The 20755-nt window shown below is 52.0% G+C and overlaps 1 protein-coding gene across 1 annotated transcript; it reads right to left on the bottom strand.

Moving 5' to 3' along the window:
* Positions 1 to 13496: 13496 nt before the first annotated feature.
* Positions 13497 to 17643, bottom strand: CHAC1 (ChaC glutathione specific gamma-glutamylcyclotransferase 1). The gene is made up of 3 exons (XM_026479990.4): positions 17279 to 17643; positions 16838 to 16873; positions 13497 to 16388 (listed from the first exon to the last, which is right to left on the bottom strand). The coding sequence occupies exons 1-3, from the start codon at positions 17543 to 17545 to the stop codon at positions 15987 to 15989; spliced, it is 705 nt and encodes a 234-aa protein (XP_026335775.1). The 5' UTR covers positions 17546 to 17643; the 3' UTR covers positions 13497 to 15986.
* Positions 17644 to 20755: the final 3112 nt, after the last annotated feature.

Here is a 20755-nt window from a genome sequence, read left to right as displayed (position 1 = left end):
CCTGGTGCCACTTGCCTGGGAATGTCTGAGGAAGATGGGGGTGGAGGGTGGAGGGCTCAGATCCAATGGGCTGTTGGGGCAGTGTGGCTTCAGTGGTCTCAGTTTGCCTTCAGTCCAGTGTATTTCGAAAGGGCAGCATAAACTCTGTTACCCAGAATCTTTCTATTCTGAGTAGCTAAGTCTTTCAGAGAGCTGACATTTAACCCTTTGAAGCACCAGAATTTATCTTGGTTAGAATTCTTAAGAGATTTTAGGAATGTCACTGCTTAAGCACACCGTGCTAAACATATCTTAACATGTCCTGAGGACCTGGGTCATGTGAGCATCTGGTGCTCAGGCTCACTGCGGTGACTACTGTGTGCCCAGCGCTAGCTGACCCCAACAGCTACACAGTTCTTAAGTCTACTGTGAATAGGACCTGTGCCCCCTCACTGTTTTTGTGCCAATATGAGGTAGCCCTCTCCTAATTTACTTTTTCCAAATTTGGGGGGGGCTTGGAAACCATTTTACCTAATTTGGAACTTCTGAACCAATGAAAAGTACTCTGAAGGAGGAATCAAGGGGTCTCCTAGGAATAAAGTAATTGAGCTTCAATGCACGCCCCCTGTTTGGCCTGCCTTCTGGCCCTCCGCTGGCCTCCAATACCTTCGTTCTGGATAAGCCAAGTACCTTAGATGAGTGTGTTCTGGTTTTTCACCAGTTCACTAAAGCTTATTGTCTGTATTTTTTTTCTCTCCTTTTTTTTTTTATTCTTAAAAACCAAAAAAATGTATTGATTAACTTAAATAACTAGGAACAGCTCTGCCAAGGGGTCTAGGCAGTAGCTTGGTGCATGCTCACTCTCAGAAGGCAATCCAAAAGCAATGTGAGCAAAAGTAGTCCATCACCTACCCGAGCTTAGGGAGAGCAAGGAAAATGAAATGGGTGATCTTAAAGGCCAGTGTCATTGAACCTGATCTCCTGATCTCCACTGCCCTGTGCTTCGTCTTTATGGGAACAGGCTGGTCATCCCAAAGGACTAATTGCAGATGTCCACTGGTTGGGCCATAAATCCTCTGACCAAATAATATCATTGCTTACATTGGCTAGGATAGCACACAGTGCTGTAACTGAGACCCCAAAATGCAATGGCTCAAATAAGCTATAAATCCATATTTCTCTCACATAAGAGTTTGAATTCATATCTGTTCTACATAATCATTTAAGGTTCCAGGTTCCTTTCATCTTGTTTCTTGCTACCTCCGTGCGTTGTCCTCATCTGCATGGTCAATGCTGGTTTGCAAAAACATAAGAGGGTTTGAAAAGCTAGGGAGGAGGTTCACCTGCTATCTTAAGAGTTAGACCCTTAAGTGGCTTATAGCACTTTGGTGGCTCACATTCTCAGAACAAGCTATAGACCCAAAGACCTGCCTAACTGCAAAGGAGACTGTCGTACAGTAACAGAAAAAGAGAATAGATTTGAATGGACGGCTGTTAGTCTTGGACACAGCACTCCAAAGGAAAATGGGCAAAGCCATTTATTCAGGATTTATTTATGAAGCACCTTCTGTGTGACGTACATGCATAGAAAATGCACACACGTGTGTGCAAATGTTAATCATACAGAGAAATGTTCGACCTCAATAGTTAAAGATATGCAAAATAAAATAATGAGATTCTAAGCTTTTCCTATCAGAATGGCTGAGATTTGTTGTTTTTTCTTTTTAAGATATATTTTTTTTTCTTAAGATTTTTTATTTATTTATTGGACAGAGAGAGAGAGACAGCCAGCGAGAGAGGGAACACAAGCAGGGGGAGTGGGAGAGGAAGAAGCAGGCTCCCAGCAGAGGAGTCCGACGCGGGGCTCGATCCCAGGACCCCGGGATCAGGCCCTGAGCCGAAGGCAGACGCTTAACGACTGAGCCACCCAGGCACCCCTGAGATTTTTTTTTTTTAAGACTTATTCATTTGAGAGAGAGAGTACACATGTGAGAGCTGGGAGAGAGGGGCAGTGGGAGAGAGAGGGGGAGACAAGCAGACTCCCTGCTAAGCACGGAGCCCTGCCATCTCATGACCCTGAGATCATGACCTGAGCCGAAACTAAGAGTCGGATGCTTAACCGACTAAGCCACCCAGGCGCCCCTGAGATTTGTTTTTAAATGACAGTTGCAGGAGTTGGGAAATACACAAGGAAATGGGCCTTGTCACAAACTCCTGGTAGAAGCAGAGGCTGATTTACCGTGAGATATTACAGTTTAAGCTTCAGGACACCTCACTTTGGAGGGGCCTCCTTTGCACAGATGGCATGGAACACTGCTTCAGCCTGGGGGAACCCCTTGGCCTTGGAAGAGGTGGTCCTGGGGCTGTTCTTCAACCTCCGGTGAAACTCTGACCTTGGCCTTCATCCAGTGTTCAGATCCCATTGTTAACCCCAAGGTGAATGATCTGAACAAGACACTGTTCCAGCTTGACCTTGGATTCACAGCCGACAAGCCCTCCAGGAACTGGCGTGGTGGGTGGCACCCGAACAGTAAGGCCCTGGTTGGCTGGACCATGGGAAATCATGTTTACTGAGATCAGTGAGCAATGCCTCGCCTGAACAGGCATCTCTGGGGAAGTCACAGAGGTAGCAATGGGACACTTCCCAAAACGATCCATAAAAAAATGTATATTAAACTTTTTCAGGGCACCTGGCTGGCTTAGTCGGAGGAGCCCAGTGCCTTTAGTGGATCTCAGGATCGTGAGTTCAAGCCTGACGCTGGTGTAGATATTACTTAAATAATTTATAAGAAGGTATTTTCTTCCTATTTTTTCTACAGAAAGTACAATTGCAATATCATTATTGCTTGAAAAGGCCATCAGAGAATATGCAGCCCTCCATACCCACTAGAATAACTATAATTAAAAAGCCATCTGATAATAACAAGTATTGATGAGCATGTGGAGAAATCAGAATCATTCACTGCAGGAGGTAACATAAAATGCCACAGGTGCCTTGGAAAACAGTTGGGCAGTTCCTGAAAAAGTTCAACATAGAGTTACTCTGATGGTTGGTTTTACTTATCAATTTGACTGGGCCACAGGGTCCCCAGACACTTGGTCAAACATTGTTCTGGGTGTTTCTATGAGGGTGTTTTTGGATGAGCCGAACATTTAAGTCAATAGGCTGAGGAAAGCCGACTGCCCTCATTCAGTAGGTGGGCCTCCTACAATCAACTGCAGGCCTGAATAGAACAAGTCTCGCCCTCCCTCCAGTAAGAGAGAATTAGTCCTCGCTGACTGCCTTTGAACTGGAATGTTGGCTTTCTCCTGCCTTCAGACTGGAACTGAAACATTCACTCTTCCTGCCAACTCCCAGGCCTAACTACACCATTGGCTCTCCTGGGTCCCCAGCTTGCTGGCACATCATGTGGTTCTTGGGACTTGTCAGCTTTCATAATCACATGGGCCAGTTATGCTAGATCTATCTTGTCTATCTGTATGTTAATTATTAGATAGATGATAGATAGATAGATAGATAGATAGAAGATAGACCTATTGGTTGTGTATCTCTGGAGAGCCCTGACTAATAATGTGACCTGGGAATTCCATTCCTCCATATAAACCCAAGAGAAATGAAACACATTCACACAAAACCTGTACACAAAGGCTCACAGCAGCATTATTCATAATAGCCAAGAAGTAGAAACGACTCAGGGTGCCCGGGTGCTTCAGTCTGTTAAGCATCTGCCTTCAAGCTCAGGTCGGGATCCCAGGGTCCTGGAATCGAGTCCCCACATCAGGCTCTCTGTTCAGTGGGGAGTCTGCTTCTCCCTCTCCCTCTGCCCCTTACCCCTGCTTGTGCTCTCCTCCTCTCTCAAATAAATAAATAAAATATTTTTTAAAAAGAAACAATTCAAATGTCCATCAACTAATGAATGGATAAATACTGTGTGTTCTGTCCATACAGTGCATTATTACCAGCAATAAAAAGGATTAAAGTACTGACATGTGCTACGACGTGGATGAAGTTTGAAAACGTTAAGTGAAGGATCCCAAATACCAAAGATCATATATTATATGATTGTGAAATGTCCAGAATAGGCAAATCGATAGTGACAGACAGTAGATTCAGTGGTTGGCTAGGGCTGGGGCATTGGGTGGTAACAGGTTAGGGATGTGAGGTTTCTTTTTGGGTTAATGAAAGTGTTCCAAAGTTGACTGTGGTGGTAGTTGCGTACCTCTGTGAGCCACTGAATTATACAAGTTAAAGGGTGAACTGTGTGGAATGTGGATTACATTTCAATAAAGCTGTTGGGTGGGGAGAACAATACAGCCAAAAATGTAGGGGAAAAGTGTTAGTTTGAACAACAGGAAATTGTTTGTTAGCCATATGTGACTTTTTTACCTATAAATATGGCAGTTTCGTATATTTCAAGCTATTGTTAATTTAAAATAATGTTATTTTACAATTTTTGAGGTATTTTTCAGCTTTTTTATTCTAAATGTTCACTTTTGTACTTAATTTTATATTCTTTTTTAAAAAAAGATTTGAGAGAGTGCACACACATGTGCAAGCGGGGGAGTGGGGCAGAGGGAGAGAATCCTTAAGCAGACTCCCCACTGAGCACGGAGCCCGATTTGGGGGGGTGGGGAGCTGGATCCCACGACTCTGAGATCATAACCCCAGCGGAAATCAAGAGTTGGGCTCAACCAACTGAGCCACCCAGATAACCCTGTATTCTTTTTTCTTAAAGATTCAGGTTTTCCCAAATTGGCTTAAGCTTTAGACCTCACACACACAGATCCCAGGGTAGGCAATGTAGAGCGATAGAGCCTGATTTACATAGGACAGTTTGACCATATTTATCATAAATTGTAGAAATATCCACACCCTTTGACCCAGGCACTCTAGTGTTAGGGATCTATTTTTAGGCGATAGTCAAGTTTGCTGCAGAACAGGTCCTCTCAGTTTTCATGCGCAATCTCCTGAGTGGGGTTCTTATTAAAATGCAGACTGAGATTCAGTAGATGTGTGGAGGTCCCTAGATTTCCTCATTTCCAATCAGTTCCAGACGATGTGGAGGCTGCTGGTTCTCAGACCCCGAGTCTGAGTAGCCAGACTGCAGAGGACATTCTTTGGCTGTCTAGCTTGCATTTTCCCTCTCTGCATTTGTGCAAAAGCCACAGGGGTAGACCTAACCTCCCCACACACCCAGCCACAATGACCTAGGCAAGGGTGGGCCAGAGGCCAGGCCCAAGGCAATCAGAGCCTAGTCTCCCTCCCTCCTGGCTATCTTGTCATACATCGGCCAGAGGGAAACAGGCCCTGAGCCCGTGTGAACTTGAAAGCCTGTTGACCAGGGGCTGAGGGTGAGGTGAGAAAAGAAGCAAAAGCCCTGAGCCTTGCCAGAAGCTCCCTTTTAACTTTTGGGTTTTGTCAGTAAATCCTATTCGGCTTAATTAAGCCCACTTGAACTGGATTTTCTGTTGCATGCAATTAACCTAAGAGGTTCATAGCAGTATAATCAAACCTTGCAAAAGATTGGAAACAACCCTGATAGAAACTATAGGATTGGTTATGTGAATTTCTGTACGTTGCTATGATGGAATATTAGGTAGCCGTTACAAAGCATATTTTCAAGAATATTTGATTACATAGGAAAAGCCTCACAATTTAATCTTAGGCAAAAAAGTAGGACAGTGTGATCAGAGGGGTCTTTTCACTTGCTTTTGTATATCATGCAGGTTTTTAAAAAATTTTTTGTTTACTAATAAACTTTTTACTTTGAAGGGATTTGGGGTTCACAGAGAAGTTGCAGAGGTGGTGCAGAGAGCTGCTGGAGCCCCTCACTCGGTTCCCCTGGTTAGAAGGTAGGCTTTTAGTAGAGTAGTAAGAGGGCAGACTAGAAGAAAGGAAGGTTTCCTGGATGGTGGAACTGTGAATGAATTTTTAATGCTTTCTACCATTCCATATTTTCTTTTCTCTCTTTTTTTTTTTAAGATTTTATTTATTTATTTGACGGAGAGTGACAGCCAGCGAGAGAGGGAACACAAGCAGGGGGAGTGGGAGAGGAAGAAGCAGGCTCCCAGCAGAGCAGGGAGCCCGATACGGGGCTCGATCCCAGGACCCTGGGATCACGCCCTGGGCCGAAGGCAGACGCTTAACAACTGAGCCACCCAGGCGCCCCTACCATTCTGTATTTTCTAAACTTCCCACTGTGGTTATGTATTGTTTGATATATAATTATTAATAAATGAAGTAAATGTTTCTTAGGGGAATTCAGGGGAAAAAACAACAACTCAAAAGCAAGAAGAAATACTTCCCAGAATAAAAGCTTTCTTACAAGGCGTCTCCCTGTTTCGATTTGGTTCACGTGATGAAGTAACATAGGACCCCCCACCCCTCCACACATACAATAACATTTTCAAGGGGACTCTGGAGAAGCTGTACTTAAGGCAGAGGCCTGGGCTGGCATTTCACGTACCTTGGGGAGCTAGTTTAAAGCAGATACGTCATTTTTCTTTCTTTCTTTTTTAAGATTTTTTTATTTATTTATGTGACAGAGAGACAGCCAGCGAGAGAGGGAACACAGCAGGGGAGTGGGAGAGGAAGAAGCAGGCTCCCAGCGGAGGAGCCCGACGTGGGACTGGATCCCGGAACACCGGGATCACGCCCCGAGCCGAAGGCAGACGCTTAACGACTGCGCTACCCAGGCGCCCCAGATACGTCCTTTTTCATGCCTCAAGTTAGATTCCGAGCATTGATAGGGTCCCTGCTTCTTGGAAGGCTGATGTTCTGGTTTACCTGGGCGTAGGGCCAGCTTTTCCTCTGGGTGGGAAAGGGAGCCCCCTGCATGGCCCACCACCCAAATAAGTACTCTTAACTGCTCAGGGTTGTTTCCACCACTGCTTTATGCGTGGGCCCCTTTTCTTTTTTCAAATCTGCATTGTATTTTATTATATATTTGATTCATTTACTTATGAATAAGTAATAAATTTATATCATTCAAAATCAGAAACATACAAAAGGGCGTAAGAAGAAAAAGTCTCTCTCCCATTCCATCCCCTGGCCTCCAGTTCCCCTCCTGGGAGGCAAACCGTGTTGACAGTTTCTGGTGATTCCTTCCAGACATATATCTATGCTTTTTAAAAGACATGATTGTATTCATACTATGTGTCTAACATTGTATGCTTTTTTTCTCTCTCTTAACATTATATGGTAATGTTAAGAGAGTACTGTGTGGAAAGTAACAATAGTAAATATTCTTACTAAATATTCACAATGACTGCAAATATGCCATGGAAGGTGGTGAGCCATTTGGTTGTCCTACTGCTGGATGGTTAGGGTTTCCCCCCCGCCCCCCCTGCCGCCGAAAGTCCTCTTTTTCTCTCCAAACGAAACTACCGCCTGGGTTCAGCCAGCAATTGCATTTGGTTTGGACAGCGATTGGCCGTTGGCTCCCCTGGGACACAGGGCTCTGGGGTGAGGAGGAGGCCCAGGGCCCAGCCCAGAGGGACGAGCGGGTGGTCCCTGGCCTTCAGGGGCTGGCTGTGTGGTCCTGGCCTGCAGGGGAGATATATTTAGCTGGGTCAGAGGCTGCTGGCTCTGTCATGACCCAGGAGGACTGTGCTGTTGGTAAACAAGCCAGAATGGAGTGACTTCAGCCAGCCTGTCCTTCCTCCTTCCTCTCCCCCATCTTGCTGGCAGGGCAGGGCCTGAGAGAGGTGGAGGAGGGCCTGAGCAGGGAGCAGGCTCATACAGAGGGGCCTCCTGCAAGGCACCCAGCAGTGAAGCGGCCTGTCACTGCCCCAAGTTTGTTTCTGTCATTGCCTGCTTGCTTTTCTTCACCCGCCCTCCCCAACTCGGCAGAGCCTGGGCAGCCCAGGGCGCTCCCTTCCTCCTCTGCCTCCTCCCCCTTTTTCCCTTTGTCTCTCCACCTGGTCAGCCTGACTTGACCACCGTGCTCTGGGAAGTAGCAGAGTTTGTTTATGTAGTCATTCGTCCAAGTCAACTCAATTATCTGCTTATTTGTCCAGCAACTGTTTTCTGAGAGCCTGAGATAAGCCTCTGTGCTGGGCACCAGGGACAGAGCAATGAACGGGAAGGTGCGAGCTCCGGACCCCATGCAGCTGACACTCTAGTGAGGTTGGAGGTAATCCAGTATCTAATTAGGTGTTGGTGAAAATAATAGTGTTAAATAGTAACAATAAGCAACAGTCACACAGTGCTTTCAGGTGTACAGTTTTTCACTGATAGCTCGTCTAGTCCCAAGAATGTGAGAGGTAGTTATGATTATCAGTGTCACTTTAAAGATGAAGAAATTGCTGCTCAGAGATACTGAATAACCAGGCCAGGGACTCACAGGCCACTCACAGGGAGCCTGGCTCTTGAACCTAGTCCCTCTGACCCCAAGCCCGTGTCTCTCCTGAAAAAGGGGAGCCACTGGAACTGGACGAGAACTGGCAGCTCTTCATTTTCCATTTGCGAGGATGGAGCCAGAGAGAGGAAGAGTGCCTCGACTGAGACACAGCTTAAAACCGGAACCGGAACCTCCGGATCCCAGGTCAGTGCTCGCTCTTTGCCTCTGAACAGCCGTTGGATGCCCCGACTGGGCCCGGTGGATGCAGGGTGGGGAGTGTCGTAGTCGGTCTGTCTCCTTCCCTCCCCGGCACCCCTCCACAGCTCAGGCCCACTGCCGCATAGACCCTCTTACGGGGAGACAGCCCAGAGTGTTCTCCCCAACCCCCATCTTCCCCTCACCAGTGCCTGCCTCTCCGAGGTTTTCATTTAACAAATGTAATGTGAGCACCTACTGTGGGCAGGCTCTGCCGGAAGCTGGGAGGCAGACAAGAACCACGGTGCTATCAAAGCAGCAGGACAGGGGCGCCTGGCTGGCTCAGTCAGTAGAGCCTATGACTCGATCTCGGGGTTGTAGTTCGAGCCTCATGTTAGATGGAGAGATTACTTAAAAAGTTTTTAAAAGGCTGCAGGAGAAAAGCACAGGTATGAGAGACACATGACAGGGTCCCAAAGTCAGGCTTCCCAGAGAAGGTGACCTCTCAACTGAGCCCTGAAGTTCGAGTCAGGAATTAGCCAGGCCATAGCTGGCAGGGCGGGGACTACCAGGGCAAGGGACTGGAGGGCGCAGGACAGGGTAAGAAAGCCCCCCGCATGTCACAGGCGTGTCGCAGGCTCCTGTCAGGTCAGCTCCCGTCTGCTCGGCGTGTGCATGCCTCTCAGGGCTGCGGGTGTCCTGTGAGCAGGAACTGGGTCTCCCTTCCTCTGGAAACCCCCATGGGCGAGGGCCTACTCCTGTGGGCAGATGACTCACACCCCACGTAAACAGCTTGTCATCAGCTTTTACCCCCAAGGACTCACTGTCCCTCCCAGCCAGAGCCACTGGCATGTGTGACACTCCCCATGCTCTGCACCCTCCTGACCTGACACAAATGTGACGAGACCCGGGAGGAGCTGTGCCAGGCTGGAGGCTTCGAGTGCGGTGGGGGAAAGCCACTGTCGCCCTTCTCCCCACCCCAGCCCCCCTCACCAGTCCCCTCCGGCTGTGCCTGGGAAGACCAAGCACCCTCTCCTGTGGGGACAGGGAGCAGCACCCCATGAGGGAGGCACAAACAGCCCTCTGGCTTAGTGCCCAGAGCAGGGAGGGGGAGCAAGGGCATAGATGGTGCCCCTTACTCTGCATGCCAAAGGGTAGCCCTTCTCCTTGTGTATGTTTAGGACGCCCTGGCCTCTCCCAGACAGACTAAGAGGGAGAGTGTCCAGCCCAGGATGGCAGCCACCAGTGTGGGTCGGTCCTGACCCAGTCAGGTATGTGCTGGGGCTGCCCATGCCTGGCTGGTCTACCCTTGCCCTTGTGATTCCCTGTCCCACATTCCTGGGCTGTGCACATAAATATTCAGATTGAATATTAGCAAGGGGAGGGAGCTTGGCACTTTCCCTTGGCTACGACTGAGGTTTTCATGTGGTCTTTCCCTCCAAAAGGACGTGTGACACTGCTTTCAGAAGAGTGTCTCTAAATTAAACTCCCTTCCCCCTAGGTTCCCTGAGTTCCTATGCAGCCCCAGAGCTGTGCTATGAACTGGGATGCACGCAGTTCCTGCCTTGGGGTGTTGGGGGGGGCGGGGCTCACTTTAGTGGGGCAGACCTGCAAAGGGATCACACCAGTATGACCTGGTGGGTGCAAAACAGAGATGGGGCGGGGGCCTGAGGAGGGGCACCAGCCATCGGGGTCAGCAGCAGCTTCTGGAGGCCTGCTGCTGGCACTGAGCTCTGAAGGATATCAGAGGCACGAGCAAAGTGGTCAGGCAAGGACAGCAGTGGGAGCAAAAGCTTGGTAGCCGGAAATTGCATGAGGTGGGTTAGACATGGGGCCGGCACTAAGGCTGCAGGGACATTTATCCTGAGGGCCAGACAGAGGTACTGAAGTTTGTCAGTGTGGAGGGTTGTAGCCAGAGGTGCATTTGACATTATGGAAAATGAGTATCCAGGGAGAAAACGGGAAGGTGGATCCGTTTGGACACATGACAACCGTGCAGGGAAGGAGGGCACGTGTCAGGGCAGTGGCAGTTGGGCGGACATAGGAAGCCATTAGATCCCAGACCGGGGGAAGGTTGGAAGCGTGGGTGAAAGGGAAGCGTTCACTGGACTTTACCTTACTGATGAGCCAGTGGTCCAGGGAGGGGCAGGATCCAGAACAAAGCCAAGGAGGGTCTGAAGTTCCAGGGGAAGGAGCAGAGCATGAGGGGTGAGTGTGCAGTGCCAGGTCCAGCACTAAGGAAGAGGGTGTGTGGGTGCAGATGGCGCCCTCTCCCTCTAGGAGGGGAAGGGCCAGTGACCAGCGAGCAGCTCTGTGGCGGAGCCTTCAGAACCTGTCAAGTGCTCTCTCACACCCCAGGAAGTGCCCAGGCTGAGGGTCTAAACCAGGAAGAACAGGCCTGGTAGGGACTCTCCAAGGGCAAACCAGGAAAGGGCAGAGCAGAGTGGCCTCCCAGGGCACTGGGCTAGGGGTGAGGGTCCAGAGATAGGACGAGGAGGACAGAGGGAAGGCTGATCGGGGCTTGGGTCAACCTCCTCTGACAGCCGTCCAGTAAAGCAGAACCGCTCAGCCCCAGTTTCCACAGTCACATGCAATTTACTGTCCAAACCTGGATGCTTCTGAGAGAGAGAGTAATAATTATTCCAGGACAGCAGGAGTAAAGTAGGCCTGTCCTGGGCACAGTGGGATGTGTGGTCACCCTAGCCATACCGCACGAGGCTGGTCCTTGTGCTAGGACTCTGGCCTGCAGGGACACTCTCCCTGTGACTGTTGCCTCACCTAATCTAGCCCCGGCCACTGAAGCTGGGTTCACACCCTGGAGCACCCCAACCTTCCTCAGAGCCAGGCCTGTGGAAAGCGGGGTACATCTTCCCACACCCTCTGCTTTTTGGATGACTGACATGGGTACCACAGTGTGTTCAGGGAATTAACAGCCTCCAAAGGAATGTGGTCCTTCCTGGGGCCCAGTGGGGGGCAACCCAGAGAAACCCTAGGAGCCTGCCCACCCTAGAAGGGTTCAGAGGCCAGAGTGGGGTCACCCACATCCCCCTGCACTATCCATGCCCCCCACCTTGGCAAAACCCGGGGATCCCTAGTCTCCCCCCTTCCCGTTGCCTCCCAATTCCAACGGGCTGCCAGGAGGTGTCCCCACATTCCCAGTTCCTGGTTCTGGCTCTGTCCTCCCCAGCCCCTGCCTGAAACATTGCAACAGGCGCCCTCCAGGTCTCGCAGCCTTCAAACCGGCTTCCCTGCCACAACACGTAAACCCAAGCCTGAGCACAACACTCCAAGTAGACAAAACAAAAAGAACAAAAACAAAGACCCTCTGTGGGAGGAAAAACACATGAAAAAACAAAAACATCACCATAGAACTCCACTTCCCCACAAGATACAGTCTAACACTTCCTCTATGAACTGACTCCAAAGCAGCTCTCAGCCTTGTCCCCAGCACTGGGCTGCTTACTAGCCCGCTGCTCTGTGTCCTTCACCCCTTTGTCGGTGCCGCTGCCGGCTGGGTTCCTGCGGCTTCTTTAAGGCCCTCCCAGACCTGACACTTCTGCCCCAACCCCGGAGCTCCAGCTGCCCCTACCCCAGACCAGGTGTGAGGGCGCTTCTGTGCCTTCCATCTCCCACAGGGGGAGGGTGGCCTACTGCAGACCCAGTAGCGGTTGAACTGGCTGATCTTCCCACTCACGCCTGCTTCTCCAGAAGCGCGCCCTGAGGGATGGACAGGGTGACTTCCGAGTTCCCTGCTAACTCGGAAATCCGTAATGCTGCAGCCTAGGGCTAGCCACTTAGCCATCACTATTTGAATCCCACCAGCAAAAACGAAAAAAAAATTTTAATGCTGCTATACCAGAGGTCTGAAGACGCGGCCCAGGGACCCCTGGGGGTCTCCAAAACCCTCTCGGGGGGCCTGCGAGATCAAAACTATTTTCATAGTAAAACTAAGACGTTATTTGCCTTTTTGCTGTCATTTCCTCCCAAGTGTACAGTGGAGTTTTCCAGAACTATCTGATAGGTGGATTGGCAACAGATGAAGCAGAGACAAATGAGAACCCAGCTGCTTTCATCAAGCCAGACATTAAAAACACAAAACAATGCCATTCTCTTCACCAAACTTCAGAAAATAGAATCATTTTTCTTTAAAAATATGTTAACATGTAATAGATTTTTGTTTTTAATTTAATAAATACATTTTAAACTTCTCCATTTTAATCTCAAATACAGTAAAATGTTGCCAACTGTTATGTTCTGTGTAAATAACTCCTGGGGTCTTCAGTTCTTAATTTGTAAAGGGGTCCTGTGACTCCTATGCCCCCTTCAAACCCTTGGTCAACCCTCTGCTTCTCTCTCAGCAGCTAGTTTCTTGAGAGTGATCTCCTTCCCCTCCTACAGGCTCCCCAGTTCTGACTTGTGGCTTCCGGCCACTCTTCCTGAAATTGCTCGCACTGCAGGCACAGAGGACCCCCTAGCATTTCATGCAATGGACGCTCCTGTGTCCATATTTCCTTGGCCATTCAGCAGCATGACCCTGGTTCTCCTCCTCCCTCTCCAGCTGCCTGTTCTCTCCAATTCTTGCTTCACTCAAGCCACTAGGGCTGGGCACCTCAGGGCTGGGCACCTCAGGGCTGGGCCTGGGCCCCCTTTTCTCTCCACTTCCAAGGCTTTCAAATACTGTCTCCATGTGTATGGCCCTCAAATCTCTAACTCCAGCCCTTATTTCTCTCCTGAATTGCAGACCCACATCCCCAGCTGTCCTCGAACATTCCTGTGGATGCCTCTGCCCCACACAGAAACCCCAGCTCACACACTCACACAGGGCCCATCTCTACCCCTGCCCTTCCAACCCTACAGCTGTACCAGCAACCCTGGCCCTCTAGCCCTCCCTCCCTCTCCCCCTCAGCCAGCCACACCAACCCCTGCCAGCCTCAGGCCCTGAATGACTCTCAGATCCATCCCCCCCCCCCCATTCCCACTGCCACACCTTTGCTCAGGCCGAGTTCACCTCTCCCCAGCCTGTCTTTGGCCTTCCTGTTCCAACCTGACACAGAAGCCAGGGTTCCTCTCAAGCAGTCTCTTCCCTGCTCAGAATCCGCAGGCGGCCACCACGGACCCAGGAGGAATGCCACCTCCACAGCACAGCACAGATGACCAGGCCCAGACAGCGGGATGTTGTCCTGCCCCCTGTCCAGTCCCACTTCCCACCCCCTACACCACTCTGTCCCCTCTGTCCCAGCTGGTCTGACCTCACTTTCCACCCTGGCACAGGCTGTTCCCTGCCTCTGTTCACCAGAGACCGCTTCTCAAGTTCAGGGTTCAGCCTCATCATTCCTTCCTTCAGGAAGTCTTCCCTGACTGCTCCTCTAAGCGGAGTGCCCTCTTCTCCTCCCATCACAGCACACTGCATGCTAAATGGTCACCATTCAAAAAATAGAAAAGAAAAGAAAAAAGAAGAGAGAGTCACCATTCAGAGTTTCTAGGCTGAGTTCCCTAAGGAGGGAGATTGCTTCACTGCTGTATCCCCAGTGCCCAGGTCAGTGTCTGGCATATAGCAATTTAATAAATAGTTCAACAAATGGCTTGAAGAATGTGAGCCCAAGTACGGCTGGCAAGCAGCCCTTCCCACCCGTACTCAGCAGAGAGTAGGGCTCTGCTCTGAGCACCCGACTTGGCTGTCTGGCCCTGCCCTGGCTCAGGAGGCCGCTGCCCAAGCCTCCTCCTGCCATGTTGCCCTCACGAGCTCCCAAAACTTGGCTGAACTCCACACTTCCTCCATCAATGGCAAGACATGAGGTCACCAACACACCAGGCACAACGGCTGCCCAACTGGTCAGAGCTGACCCCGCTGGGGACATCCAGACCAATCCAGGGCACCAGCCACAAGAGCAGCAACCAGACCGACCATAGCGCGTCCCAGTGTAAACTGATGCTCAGAGGGCTGAGGAGTTTTCTGGAGGTCACTGGGCCAAGGAGGGAAGTTTCTGCAGTGCAGCCAGGCTCTTCTGCTATGAAAAAGCTGTCACATGGGCCCTGTACCCATTCTGCGGGTCCAGGAAAAAGCAGCTGAGCCCACTGAGGGGCCATTCTGAGATGCTGGGGGCTGGGCTTTGCACTCGGGGATGGGGGTGGGGGTTTGGGGGGAGCAGCAGCCAGGGGCAGGCAGAGAGTAAACTAGTAGCCCGGAGGGCACCCTGGCAATTCATTCCATGGTGAGCAAGAGTCCTGGCAGGTGAGGTTAACCGAGAAGGCACAGCCCACACCGCAGACCCAAGAGGCAACAGTTAGCAAGCACCTGAATCTCAAAATCAAAGGCCACTTTCGGCCTCAAAATCGAAAGGTCCTCCAAAAGGTGGTCAGCATTGTTGAAGTCATCACCACCGTCCTCTAACCCACATGCTCCTTGAGCAGGAAGCCAGGGGTCTCCTCTCGCAGGTCAGCAAGAGGCGGCTGCTAGAGAAGACCTGGTCTGACCTCCAAGCCTGCCAGCCTCCTGGGGACAGCTGAGAGGAGACGCAGAGCACCACAGGCACACGGGGCTGCCAAGCAGAGCCCCGCAGGCGAATTCTGCATACCTCGGGGCATTTTTTGCCTGCACTAAGACGGGAAAGGTGCCCATGGAGTGGTGCAACCCGGCTGGCAGCCCTGCCTGCTCGGCTGCCCCCTCCCTGCGAGAGAGGGATGGAGAGAAAGAGGGAGCCCTTGCCCCTCCCACGTCACTTGCCCCAACAGCCCCTCTGAAGAAAGAACGACATTCTAGCATAACACAGATAGTAAGAGATCAGTTTATGGATAACAGTACAGGACAGACTGGGAAGGGACCAAGGCCCATAGTGATGAGCTTCCCAGGAACAGACCGACAGACAAGCAAACAGACAGACAGACAGGGAAACAGCCAAATGGCTAAGAGGCCCAGGCCCAGCCTCAGCAGCTGTGCCCGGGCTCCAGATCCAGTTCTGCCCTGGGAACCTGGGGGGATGGGGGTTGGTGAGCAGGACCCACAGGTGCCTCAGTTCTCATAAGGCTCCCTTCTCCTCACTCCCTCCTGTCCCTTCTCAGCAGGCTGGGACTTTTCACATGTGGTCTATTTCCAGGGCTGAAGAGTGGTTGGTCTGGGGGTGGGGAGACAGAGGCCTGGGTGGTATGGGGTTAGCAGCAGCACTGGGGGGAATCGGGTCAGGCACCAGGTGCCTGAGGTGGGGCACCGCTCAGCAGGGCCCCTATGACCAGGGCAGGCCCCCCACCCTGCCCACCACACCAACATGGTGCAATAAATAGTTTCAAGTAATAAGTCAGCGTCAGGCAGGAGAGCTGGAAGCTGGTGGGACAGGCAGAGACTTAGGGAGAGAAGCTCCCAGCCCCCCGCCAAGTCCTTTCAGCGGGCTCCAGTTGTACCAAGTCCACCGTGGGCACAGGAGTGGGGACCTAGCCCCATGTCTACGTGGACACTCCCTGCAGGGGCTCAGCCCCTCAGACCAGTGCCAAAGCCTGCTCGGTGGGGCAGAAGCAGGGCAGCATGGTGCCCACAGCGTCCACAATGGCTGCCAGGTGCTCGTCCTGTGCCTGGGGCCCACAGAGCTGCATGAAGTCCGCCAGGCGCAACAAGTACTCGAGGTTGTGGCCAGAGAAGCCTCGGCAGGCCAGGATCTGTGTTGCAATGGCCTCCTCAGGCGCAGGGCCCAGGTAACCAGGATTCTGGGGGGTGGCCACGTAAGCCAGTGCCTTGAGTGGTTGGTCAGGGGTATCTTGGGGGTAGAAGGTGACTTCCTTGGTATCATAGCCGCCAAGCACTGCTTCCCGCACGTTCAGGTACTTCAGGGCCTCGCTCACCTGCTCCCCTCGAACCTGGTATGCCACACCCCAAGTGCAGCCCTAGGAGGAAACATGGACATCGGGGTCACCCCAAACAGCTCCTGGCTAGTCCCACCCCAGGTCTGTGCTCCAGAAGGAAAGTGGGCAGAAGACTGATAGTAGTATTGTATTAGGCTCTTTCTCCCTTTCTTAACAAGGTTTGACCAGGTGGTCTGGCCCCAAGGCCAAGAGGATTCCTACTCTGAGAGTGGTTTGAGAACCAGTGGCATCATCTATACAATTAAGAGGAATGGGAGTTTCAGGCCACCCTCCAATCCTACTAAATCAAAATCTACATTTTAAGAAGGTCCTCAGGTGGTTCTAGTGAGAGGCACCAGGCTAGACCACCTTCCCCGCCGCCTGGGAGGCATCTAATCTAGCCTACAGCCAAGGACCCCTGAGTTCTGTCTGCAACCCTCCCTGCTAGGCCCTGGGGGGGGGGGGATCTCTCTCTTGACTCGGGCACTTACCTCACGATCTTCAAGGAGGGTCACGACCCGGCCAGGCTGAGGAGGAAGACAGATTTTGAAACAGACAAGTTAGAAATCAGCTATCACCAGTACCAGAGGAAACCCTTATGAACCCTGCTGGTCCAGGCCTCAGAGAGCCCCAGTCACCCAGGGGGCAGTGGAGAGAGTGATGCATGGCTGCAGGAGAAACAGATACATGGCAGTGGCCCAGACTGGTCATCAGAAATATTCATCAACACGGCGATCCACAGGTTCACACACTGCAGCCATCACAGGCAAGCACTGGGCACAGAAATTTAAGCCACAACCCCCAGGCGCAGGTTTATACACTTGCCCCGCCAGCACGGAGTCACCCTCTGCCAGTCCCGGGCATTCCAGGCACTAGTGCCCACTACCCTGCCCCCACCCCCTTCATTCCCCTGAGCATGGGCAGATACTCACCATCTTGTCGCTGCCCCGATGGAAGGTGTCTCCCTGCCAGAAGCGGCGGCTGTAGCCGCGCACGAAGCCCACACGGCTGTCGCTGTAGGCGAAGTCGGGCCTCCACACCAAGGATCCGTACCCGAAAATCCACAGCGCTTGGGGATCGCCGCCATCCCGGGGATGCTGCGCGGGTGACGGGAGGGGTGGCGATGGGGGTGGCGAGGGGGCCGGTGAGAGGGGCGGCGAGGCGGGCGGGGTGTTCTGGGCTGTGGACTCCTGCTTCATGGTGCCGGGCACAGGGACGGGCCCGGCGGCCTCCGAGACTGGTCTCCGGCGCGGGCACGGAAGGACCGACGGACGCGCACACCTGGCCTGGCACCGCTCGGTCGCTCCAGCTGCGCGGCCCCGGCGGAGGCGCCTTTTAAACCCTCCGGCCGGGCAGGTCCCCGCCCACCGCTCCAGCTGCCGCGGTGATTGGGGCGGGGCAAAACCCCTTTTGACCAGTCACCTTCGCGTTTTGCTTCCCGGTTAACCGCGCCGCCCTCTGAGTGGGTAACCGAGCGGCCTGCCCCAGGCCCAGCGCGCCCGCTGATTGGCTCGGCTCCACCTCCGTAGCAAATCTGGCAGGAGTGATGCAACCGCGGGGGAGGTTTCCCCAGCCCCGGCATGCAGCAAGGGCACCTCGGATTGCGTCAGGCTGCGGGCAGTGGATAGTGGGCACGAACGCGGGCGCTGGTCGTCCCTTCGGCAGCCCCTCCATGGCCTACGCCCTTCAGGAACCACGACCGGCGTGTCCCAGGCGGGTGTCTCCCAGCAGCTGTGTCGGTGCACCTGGTCGGGTCAATACCACCCCAGACAGCACGGACTCATCAACAGGGCCAGGGCAGGGCACGTCCCGAAGGAGCTCTTTGAGCGGCGTAAATGCCCGTCTCTGGGGCTCCGCCTAGGAGCACATACTCTAGAGAAGCCTCGGAGGCACGCTCTGCATTCCGCACAGGTGCCTCACGCGGTTGGCGCGCGTGAGCAAATGGAGAAACTGAGTCACGGGGCTGGTTAAGGTTTCTGCAGAAGCTGCGAGGCTGAGTCAGCGCGGGCGCCGGGAGCTTGCGGGCCTCACGTGAGGGCTACTGCCAGGGCCAGGTGTGGAACCCCCTGAGCCCAGGTAGGCTTGGGGTGGAGCCTTTCAGCGCGCTCGCCACCACCGCTGTCACTTCGGCGGTGGTGTCCAAACCCGCAGAGGGAAGCCGTGCAGTGAGGCCGCTTCTGCCCTGAGGCGATGGGTTTAGTTCTGACCAAACTGAAACTTCAACAATGGTTGCGTTAGTCCCTAGGCGCAGAAATTCCGGGAGCTTCCGGATGCGGCGAGCCGGGCGGTCAGATGGAGGCTCCCAGGCAGCTGAGAGCAGCTACCGGCTTTCTCTCTCGGCTACTGGCCTCCTGACCCACGGAGGGTCGGCCGGCCATCTGGAGTTGACCCCCTAAGCAGGGACAAAAGGCTGGCCCCTGGGGATGTCAGTGGCTGGAAAGGGGGACCTGGAGAAGTCCTGCCTCTGGACCTGCAGCACTGAGTGTGGGAAACAGCTAGTGAGGTCCAGGGTGAGCCCTCTGGCAGGCGAAATGGGCAATATTGCTTCTCTTTAGAGTCTAACTAGATAGTTAAACTAAACGTTCTCTGTGCACTGTAAGTAGTCGTTCCAGAAGTGCGTAAGATATATTCTCCAGTAGGAATGTTGCACTGCAGTGTGTACAGTCTGACGCTAGTTCTTTTAAAACAAAGTAAGTTGGGGGCGCCTGGGTGTCTCCGTGGGTTGAGCCAGGTCATGACTCAGGGTGTTGAGATCTAGCCCAGGGCCAGGCTCTGTGCTCACGGGGAGGTGGACTTGAGTTTCTTTCTCTCTGCCCCTCCCCCTGCACTCTCTCTCTCTAAAATAAATAAATAAATAAATTTTTTTTAGAAAGATTTTATTTATTTGAGAGAAAGAGAGAGGGAGAAGTAGACTCCCCGAGGGCAGGGAGCCTGACTCGGAGCTTGATCCCAGGACCTTGAGATCATGACCTGAGCCCAAGGCAGAGGCTTGACAGACTGAGCCACCCAGGTGTCCCAAATAAATAAATCTATGGTACACATTAATATCTGTAAAAGAAATAATCTGGGAGAATATACCTAAACTGTTAGCAGAGCCTATCACCAGAGAACTTTCCTTTTTTATTTTTTTAAGATGTATTTATTTATTTATTTGTTTGTCAGAGAGAGAAAGAGAGAGCTCATGCATGAGAGAGCACAAGTAGGCAGAGCAGCAGGCAGAGGGAGAGGGAGAAGCAGACTCCCTGCTGAGCAGAGAGCCTGATGTGGGGCTCGATCCCAGGACCCTGAGATCATGACCTGAGCTGAAGGCAGATGCTTAACTGACTGAGCCACCCAGGCGTCCCCAGAGAAGAATTTTCAATATTAAATGGAAACGTTTACGGAAACGTTTGTTGTTGTTGTTGCTGGTTTTACAAGGAGCATGCATTACTTTTCCAATAGGAAAAAAATACAGGCAAATGGTTGTTTCTGGTCATTTGTTTCTCTTTCCCTCCATTCTCCATGTTCACTCTCCCCTCTTCTCTACTCTCTATGCGGTCCCCTGGCCTGTCCCCTTTAGTCCATATGAGCATCTCCTGTGCTACTAGCTTCTTAAGGAGAATATTCCCCCCTCCATCTACCACCTTGGGGTAGTGGGGTAGGAGGCAGGAAACTGGTACCAGCACATTCCTGGAAGTATCTGAATTGGCACAAACAATGCTTAGAAAAAGCAGCTTAGTGATATAAATCAAAAGTCATAAAATGGGGCGCCTGGGTGGCACAGCGGTTAAGTGTCAGCCTTCGGCTCAGGGCGTGATCCCGGCGTTCTGGGATCGAGCCCCACATCAGGCTCCTCTGCTATGAGCCTGCTTCTTCCTCTCCCACTCCCCCTGCTTGTGTTCCCTCTCTTGCTGGCTGTCTCTATCTCTGTCGAATAAATAAATAAAATCTTTAATAAAAAAAATTTTTTAAGATTTTTTTCCATCCGTTTGACAGAGCGAGAGAGCACAACAGGGGAAACAGCAGAGGGAGAGAGAGAAGCAGGCTTCCCGCCAAGCAGGGAGCCCAACGTGGGGCTGGATCCTAGGACCTCAGGATCATGAGCCAAGCCAAAGGCAGATGCTCAACCATCTGGCCGCCCAGGTGCCTCTAGTATAACTGTTTAAACTTAAAAAGACTATATGTGTTTATTTGCATAGCAAAAAATCCACAAGAACAAGTAAAAAGTTTCCGTGATTACCTCTGAGTAGTAGGAATACATGAGATTTGCATTTTCTTTCTTTCTTTTTTTTTTTTTTTTAAATTTTAGTTATTTGACAGCGCACAAGCACGGGAAGCAGCAGGCAGAGGGAGAAGCAGGCTCCCCGCTGAGCAAGGAGCCCCATGCGGGACTCGATCCCAGGATCCTGACCTGAACTGAGGGCAGACGC

Source organism: Ursus arctos, unplaced genomic scaffold (assembly GCF_023065955.2).
Source record: "Ursus arctos isolate Adak ecotype North America unplaced genomic scaffold, UrsArc2.0 scaffold_36, whole genome shotgun sequence".
Lineage (NCBI taxonomy): Eukaryota > Metazoa > Chordata > Mammalia > Carnivora > Ursidae > Ursus > Ursus arctos.
This window is presented reverse-complemented; position numbering and strand designations above follow the sequence as displayed.

Coding starts and splice junctions, on each gene's coding strand:
- CHAC1 (XM_026479990.4), bottom strand. CDS start 17,545: ATGAAGCAGGAGTCCACAGCCCAGAACACCCCGCCCGCCTCGCCGCCC. Junction 16,874..17,278: donor ATCGGGGCAGCGACAAGATG/GTGAGTATCTGC, acceptor CTTCCTCCTCAG/CCTGGCCGGGTCGTGACCCT. Junction 16,389..16,837: donor CCCTCCTTGAAGATCGTGAG/GTAAGTGCCCGA, acceptor GTTTCCTCCTAG/GGCTGCACTTGGGGTGTGGC.